The sequence below is a fragment of the Myotis davidii genome, unplaced genomic scaffold (assembly GCF_000327345.1).
Source record: "Myotis davidii unplaced genomic scaffold, ASM32734v1 scaffold386, whole genome shotgun sequence".
Lineage (NCBI taxonomy): Eukaryota > Metazoa > Chordata > Mammalia > Chiroptera > Vespertilionidae > Myotis > Myotis davidii.
This window is the reverse complement of record NW_006296528.1, coordinates 78,569-86,692: the sequence shown is the minus strand read 5'-3', so window position 1 is coordinate 86,692 and position 8,124 is coordinate 78,569. Positions and strand designations below refer to the sequence as shown.

Sequence of the window (8,124 nt, the reverse complement as noted above, 5' to 3'; positions counted from 1 at the left end):
AAAAATCAGTAAAGGAAGTTTCTTATTTAGGGATTGTGAAATTTTATTTAAAGCATGTAAACATAACCTTTATTACACTTCTAATATGATGTTTGATATTCATGTACATGTTTGCAAGGCTATCAAGAATGTAGTGAGCTCCCAGGAGCCTACCACTAAACCCCAAAAAGAATACTACTACTAAGTAACTGAAGTTTAGAGAACTCTTCTCCAATGCACAGATGTCAATGACACTCTGGCAGAAAATTTGGGGAATGGAGGAAAAGTGACGGAGAGAAGGAAGACCTGGCAGGAAGGGCTCAGTCTGAGGATAGGGACCCAGAGTACAAGGGATCCGAAGAGGGGACCCGGAATGGAGAGAGTGGGAGACTGGGGCAGAGGGGCCCAGGGGCACAAAGGAAGAAACCCCCCAAGGAGAGGGGTCATAAGGAGGCATCCAGAGTTTAAGGCAAAGATGGGGCACCGGCCAGCTGACAGGTCAGGAGTTCAGGAAGGCACCCACACCTGTCAGAACTGTTCTTTATTTGTCACTTCCATGTGTGAGGCAGCCTCTTCTCCCCAAACCCCTGGGACCCCACATACTTGCTGCCCCCATTTCACAGATGGGGAAAATGGACTTCGGAGGGAGAGGTACTGGGCTTGCGGTGTTGGCCAGACAGAAGCTGCCCCAGGACTCAGCTGGGTCGGGTAAGGCAGTCTCCAGAGCCCACGTCTCTGACGACTGCACCATCCTGCCCCTTACGGGTGCCCAGGGGTGTGGATGGGCCGAGGAGGCAGGTGCCTCAGCATTCCACACCATAGCGGTCAAAGTGGCGCAGCAACAGGCCCAGGTCCAGGTGCACAGTGCCACCAGCGGCTGTATGCAGGCGATAGCGGTCGGCCCCACTGTAGATGGCGTCCCCATGCAGCAGCTGAGGCCCACCACCCACGAAGGCCCGTGCCAGCTGCTCCCGCCAACTGCCCAAAGGCCGCCATGTGGGACAGTCCAGCTGGTGGGTGCCTGGACTGCTGGGCACGTGACAAAAGCCGTAGCCAGCAAGCTGGCAACGGCCGAAGCTATCCTGGGACCACACCTGGAAATGAAGTCGGGGCCAGCCTGCAAGACAGGAGAGAGGGATGGTGCAGCCGGTCTCTCTCTGGGCTCAGTCCTCTTCCCTGGCATCTGCCCCAGCCTCCTCTCTGGACTCCCACTCCCACACAACAGCCAAATGGATATTTCTGAATCCACAATTCCTCCCCTGCTCAAAACCCTTTCATGGCTCCCCAGTGCCTTCAGAAGAAAACCCAACCTCAACACTCTGCTGATCCCCTCTCTTGTCCATGTTCCCATCTCAAGGGAGCCCAGTCCACAGGTGAGCGAGCACCTTGAGCCTTGTCCTAGACCTCTCCCCCATGCCCACCCTGTCCTCTCTGGGTTCAGGGACTTCTTGTCCCCTCCAGTTCACCTTCCTCCTGGCATCTGGAAGCATCTTTCTCTTCCCACCGGTCCCCAAGTATCCTAAGAATACAGCTCAGCTCCTCAGCCTGGCGGCAAAGCCTTGGAGACCCAGCCTCATTTTACTCTCCTTTCTGAGCCCCTCTGTGGTTGGCCCTGTTCTACAAGCTGGGGGCACAGAGGTGAACAGAGCAGATCAAAATTCCTGCCCTTGTGTAGCTGACATCCTAGACAACGAGCATAGTAAATAAGCAAATTATAGGGTATGTCAGATGGTGATAACTGCTCTGGAGAAAAATAAGCTAGGTAGGGTAGGGGTGGGGGCGGGGTGCAGTTTTAGAAAGGGGATGATCAAGAAAGGCTTCACTAAGAAGGGGCCCTGTGAGTGAATGTTTAAAGTCGGGAAGGGAGTGGGCCATGGAGACATCTCGGGAAGAGCATGCCCAGCAGAGGGAACAACGTGTGAAAAGGCCCTGGTGGGAGCTGCCTGGTGGGACCAGGGGAGAATGTGGGGTCTGAAGAGTGAAAGGACAGTGCCCGCCTCACCCTCCAACCCATCACCCACAAGCCGCCAGAAGGGTCTTTTAGAAGGAAAATCTGACTTGTCAGTCACCTGCTGTGGCTTCCCAGTGCCCTCAGGGGATGGCCTCAGCCTAGTGGCCTATGATTCAAGGCCCTGCATGGCCTGTCCCCTGTCCCCTGCCACCTCACCCCTGCAGTCCTGCTCTCCCTCCATCCTCCAAATGCCCTAGCTCACTTTACCCTTTGGGCTTTCCCTCTTCCTTCCCTCTGCCTTATTAGCTCCCACTGGTCTCTCACAGCATCTCAAACATCCCCTCTTCCAGGAAGCCCTCCCTGAAGTCCCTGGCAGTCAGGAGCCTCCTCTTGGCTCCCATAGTCCTCCAGAACTCCCCATCCCATCCCTGCCCACTCTGGGCTACCACTGTCTGGGAACAGCTCGGCCTTCCCATGGGATGGTGAACCCTGTGAGGACAGGGCTAGGAGCTGTCTCAGTCACCGACACCTCCCCGGCATCACTCGTCACAGGGCATGTCCTCAGTAACTATTATTTATATTGTTGAAATATATGGCATATTTACCTAGGCTATTTCCTGGAATTCACTCCTCTCCAATGACCCAAATTTTCCACCAGAAAAGATTTTCTGATACCTTCCTCCCCCACAAACTCATTTTTCCTCTGAACAGCAGAGGAGCCCTGCCCGGGGACAGCCACCAGCCCTCCCTCCCTCCCTCTCATAAACCCTCCAGCTTCCTCTTGATGGAAGACTCTCTTGGTTTCTCTCTTTGAAAGCCACCCCTTCTCTCCCCTTGGTCCCCGCCTTCCCTCTTCCCGTCACCCCTGGCCTCTGACACACTCTAGAGCCAGCCATGGGAGGCCTCAGCGGAGTCTCCCCAGGGCCAGGCCTGGCCAGGAAAGGGACCCAAAGGGCGGGGAAGCAGGGACAGGAGTTGGTGTTCTCAGTCCCATGGGGTGTTGCTAACCAGCCCCCCCAACCTCCCTATCCGGTCCCCTCAGCCTGGCGCAGGGCCGAGCACGAGAACCCACCTTGGAGGCCTTTGGTGGCAAAGTGCAGGTCAATGGGGTGGGACCAGTAGGCCATGTCTCCTATTTGGGGGGTGTCCACCTGTGTTTGGCCCTCCCGTACGCCGGACAGGAGCTTCCATGCCGCCCCTGCAATGAGAGCCAGGACACTAATGAGGCAGGGAAGGGTGGGAGGCAGGCATCAGGAAGGGTATGCCAATGTGGCTGTGAGACCGTTTCTTCTAGCGCTGGGGGACAGGGGGTACAAAGTGTGGGCTCTGGGGCCAATGGGCTGGGTTCAGATCCTAGCATGGCTTCTTCCTGCCTGCACACACTTGGGCAAGTTACCTTTTCCTGCCTCAGTCTCCCGATCTGTCAAGTGGGTGTAATAATGCATTCCTTGTCATTTTGTGAGCAGATTAAATGAGCTAATACACACAAAGCACTTAGAACAGTGCCTGGGGCGTAGTAAGCGCTGGGTAAGTGTTGGGTATCGTTTTGTCACTATTCTCACACTGCATTTAGAGGCCTAGTCCAAGGACTAAGAGGGGACCAAGGGTGCCCTTTGACCAAAAGCATGAACGCACTGTAAAAGGCACATAATAAGACCAGTCCTACTGAGGGTGATAATAATAGCAAAAACGCACCGATTGCTTACCAAGTGCCAGACCCTGAGCTAGCACTTTAGTGATGAGTCCATTTAATCCGCCCTCTAGGACTTTTAATCCCACCCCACCCCCAGTCTACACTCTCCCCATAGCTGACGAAGCCCTATATCTGGCCTTTGTCCCCCTTCCTGCACTCATCTCCTATCACTCTCCTCATCCCTCCCTACCTCTAGCCTCACTGATCCTGTGTTGTTGTTTTTTAATATATTTTTATTGATTTTCAGAGAGGAAGAGAGAGGAAGAGAGCTAGAAACATCAATGATGAGAGAATCATTGATTGGCTTCCTCCTGCATGCCCCCTACTGGGGATTGAGCCCGCAACCCAGGCATGTGCCCTTGGCCAAAATCGAACCTGGGACCCTTCAGTCCTCAGGCCAACGCTCTATCCAGTGAGCCAAACCGGCTAGGGCTGATCCTGTTTTTATTTCCTTTCTTGCACTGGCTGTTCCCTCTGCCTAGGAAGTCTGCTCCTGGATGTCCCCATGCCTGGCTTTTATTCATCTTCCAGGGACCAACTCAAATGCCACTTTTACAGAGGGGTTCTCCCTCACCCTTGTATCCAAAACTAATCCCTGTTATATTATCTCATCTAATCTGTTCTGAGTATCTGCCACCATCTGTAATCATGACACTCATTTCTTTATTGCTTATTTATTTTGTCTCCCCTCCTGTAGCCCCAGCAGAGCAGGGATATTGCATACTACTGGATTCCCAGGGTCTCAAAACCAGATCTTACTAGTAGTACACAGAAGGTGCTCAAAAAATGTTTGTTGGACAAATAAGTGGGCCTGGGAGGTGGGTGCTAATATAAGCCTCACCTTACAAGTGAAGAAACAGACTCTGAGAAGGAAAGTCACTTGTCCTTTCATTCCATGAACATTTATTGAACACCTACTGTGCGTCAAGCGCTGTTCTCCATGTGGGGTACAGCAGGAGTGCAGCAGACCAAGGTGCCTCGGTGAAGCTGGATTCAGACTGAGCTCTGTCAGACTCAGAGTACAAGCCCTTTATCTGACTGCCTCTGAGCTCGCTGCTGGATTAACTGCCCCTCCCCAACAGCCCCCTGAACTGTTGCGTTACTGTTCTCTCTGATTCAAGCAAGGAAAGCACCAGGCCTTGAGTCCGGCTTTACACATACAATATAACCCACTTTACAGATGAGGAAACTGAGGCTCAGAGAAGGGACAGCACCTGCCCAGGGCCACAGGGCAGATGGGGCCCAGACTGGAAACCAAGTCTGACTCCAGAGCTGCCTCTTCATGTGCTCAGCTGGAGGACCACAATTTCCCAGGGAATCTCAACCACCACCAAGGACCCGGGGCCTGCAGAGATAAGGATAGCAGTAGCCACACTCATTTCATGTGCATTTATCTGTTGGGCAACGTACCCAGAGCTTTACAAACAAGACCCCATCCAATTTGTACATGAGCTGGGTAAACACTTACTGAACACTTACTAGGCCAGGTCCTCTCCTAAATGCCGTTGTTATTCATTTAGTTCACACAATCACCCATGAGGGAAGTATTGTTATTATTACCATTGTACAGACAGGGAAACTGAGGCAAAGACAAGTGCCCAAAGTCACATAATTAATAAACAACTGGTTTTGAACCCAGGCAGTTTGTGCTCTTAACCTCAATATGTGCTGCCTCTCAGCTATTAGCTTTTCAGACAAGGAAACCGGGGCTCAGAGAGGTTAAGTTCACAGGCCGCACTTTAACGGATGGGAGAGTTAGTGTTTGAGCCCAGACCTGGTGGCCCTAAACATTACACAAACCATCACACTATCCTGCCTCCCATGGGAGACATGCACACTGGGGCCTCTGAGGTCCTCCCTGGGCCATATGGGTGGGCTTGGATTATTACCAGAGCAGGTTCCTCCCTTCTCACAGAGAATGATGCACAAGAGGGTGGCCTTTCCTCTGTAAATCTGGAATGGAAACTTCCATTTTACAGTGAGAACTCAATAAATGGAGACTCTTAAGCAAAGAATTAAGACAGGGGAGGGACCCAGGACACCCCTAGGACAGTGAATGAAGTCCAAACCATGGGGTTAAAGCTGTCTAGTGTTCTGAGGATTGAGAGTGTGTGTGTGGGGGGTCTAGCCTATAGCCCCATAACCTTAGGGGCTGTGTGTTCAGAGCAGGAGCCAGAACCCCCAGAGATGGGATGGAAAGGGATAAGCCGGGGGCATGAGACACATGGACACAGTATGGTCAGGGCCAGGAGTCCTGAGAGCCGATGGGAGATGGGGCTCAGAGGCGGGGTCAGGGGGTCAAGGAAGGAGGTGGAACCTCTAGGCTGGTATTCAGTGGGGAATGAGCCAGGTCGGGAATACCTGTGTGGACGCCCCACTTGCAGAAGAGGCTACTTTCCGAGAAGCCGGTGGCCCCTACGATCTGCCCGATCACGTGCACTTCAGCCATAGCCCTGAGAGGGTAAAAACAGAGTCACAGCCCTGTGAGGTCAGTGTACTGTTATTTCCACCTGACAGATGAGGAAACCGAGGCCGTCCAAATAAGGAACAGTACTAGGAGTGTGGGGTCTTAACACGATCCTAAATGCCTCTCCAGGGGAGCTCGGAAAATAGAAGGGAGGAGGGCCGGGCTGAAGAGCAGGCACCTAACTCCACAACTTCCAGCTCATAGCAGGGGAAAGCCCCGCCCAGGGCCAGTGGCTCCGCCCCCACCAGCGCAAAGGCGCCAACTCCGCATGCGTCCGAAGAGCTGGCGCAAAGCCCCGCCTCCAGGCGTACGCATGCGCTACGCCTACTTCAGAACCGCTAACAGGAGGCGCGAAAGCGGCATCGGGACTGGAGTTGATGGGCCTGACCTGTCCCTCTCTCCACCGGCGCTGCCTTCCCGCGTGGCTCGCGCTCTCCCGCGATCTTTCCGGCAGGGAGAGACCCGCAGCGCCGCGATCCCTCCCAGGCCGCGACCGCCTTCGTTCTCCCGGGTGGTTGCTGGGGCAACAGCAGCCTCCTCCCCTGGCCTCGCACCCGCCCTGCGGGTCGCTAATTGGTCCTCGCTGTCCTCGGGGGCGGGGCCAAACTCTGATGGACATTCTCGCCCTTCCCGCTCTCCATTTTGGGAAAAGGGTCTCTCCAGCCTCTGGGGGCGTGGCCGGGCAGCCGCCATCTGAAGCGCGGCTGAGGAAGGCTGAGCGCCGCCTGTTTCACCCAGCTGCCCTCTTCCCAAAATCACCCATTGATGCCTCGCGACCCCCAAACCTCCCCTCAACGGGGACCTCAGACCAGAGGTGTGAGCCAGAACCGAGGGGGACTCTCCCTCAGCAGAGTGCACCCTCTTGCCTCATAATTAGAAAAAAATCCTTCCTCATTCACAGATACCCCAGAAGCGGGGAGGGGTTTTCCTTCCTTTATTTTTAGAGTTCCCCGGGCTTCGTGGGACTGATGATCCAACTTCCTTCTCAGAAGAACTGCGCAGCTCTTCACGGTGCTGATTTTGAGCGAGGATGGGGCGTGGGGGATGGGTGTGAGAAATGAGGAACTGAGGCCTTATCTGCAGAAAATCCGATTCTAGAAACTGGACTCTGCCAGTAACTTGTCTTGTGACTGCATGGCTCTGGGTTTCAGTTTGCTCATCCGTGTAATGGGCACAAGGAGAGGGACTGAGTCAGGCACTCGCACGTCTGACTTCCCGGAGCGGTGCCTGGGTCCCTTCCGCTCCAGCCCAGGCTGGGCGCCCGCAGGGCTAGAAATGGGGCTACAAAAACTAGTCACCCACTCCAAGCTATGGGGGGAGGGGGGAAAGTACATTCCAGTAGGATAAGGTTTATGTAAATGAGTAATTCAATAGGATATTGCACTAAGTATACTTGAAAGCTACCCCGTATTGAGTTATTTCTTTGAACCAGTCCCCCGGAAGCTGATGGTTTGCATGTACCATCTCCTTTAATCCTCACAGACATCCCGACAGGTAGGTAATATCAGCTTTATTTAAAATGAAGAAATTGGAGCAAAATTATTTGCCTTAAGCAAACTGATCATAGCTCTGCCTGACCCTGTCTCTGCACTTTCTGTTCTTGGCCTCTCTGCTCAAGGAATAGGGAGGCTGTGTGGGTGTCACCCGTATGCTGTCACTTCTCACATCCAACCAGTTATCGAGTCCTGTCAATGCTCCTTCTTAAATATTTTTTAATTAAAATATTTATTTATTTATCTTTACAGAGAGAGAAGAGGGGAGGGTAAGAGAGAAATATTGATTTGTTGTTCATTTATTTATGCATTCATTGGTTGATTTTGAAGCATGGTAGCAACCATCTCGGGTAAAAATTGCTGTTTAATATTTTAACCCTGCTGTTCTGGCTTCTGTAATTATCTGCTTGCTAAAATAATAGAAAAGTTATTTTGATATTCTGAACTTATATACATCATCCCATTCAATTGAATACTCCATTGATTGTGGATTGAATACCCCATTGATTGTGGTTTTACTGGCCTTTCAAAACACACTCCC

At 52.7% G+C, this 8,124-nt stretch overlaps 2 protein-coding genes across 4 annotated transcripts in view; both read right to left on the bottom strand.

Annotated features, from left to right (window-relative positions):
- TGFB1 (transforming growth factor beta 1) overlaps window positions 1-730 on the bottom strand; it is a 14,683-nt gene extending 13,953 nt beyond the window's left edge. The window contains exon 1 of the mRNA XM_006771874.1: window positions 711-730. Within this exon, the coding sequence (XP_006771937.1) occupies window positions 711-730 (20 nt within the window). The remainder of the gene's footprint in view (window positions 1-710) is intronic.
- B9D2 (B9 protein domain 2) lies at window positions 506-7,844 on the bottom strand. 3 transcript variants are annotated; one of them, XM_006771866.2, is made up of 4 exons: window positions 6,419-7,839; window positions 5,985-6,076; window positions 3,003-3,128; window positions 506-1,096 (listed from the first exon to the last, which is right to left on the bottom strand). In XM_006771866.2, the coding sequence occupies exons 1-4, from the start codon at window positions 6,781-6,783 to the stop codon at window positions 783-785; spliced, it is 897 nt and encodes a 298-aa protein (XP_006771929.1). In that variant the 5' UTR covers window positions 6,784-7,839; the 3' UTR covers window positions 506-782. The 3 variants fall into 3 exon arrangements, with proteins under 3 accessions (XP_006771929.1, XP_006771930.1, XP_015424692.1); XM_006771867.2 differs by having other exon boundaries at window positions 6,479-7,839; XM_015569206.1 differs by lacking the exon at window positions 3,003-3,128 and having other exon boundaries at window positions 6,419-7,844.
- Between the last annotated feature and the right edge of the window lie 280 nt (window positions 7,845-8,124).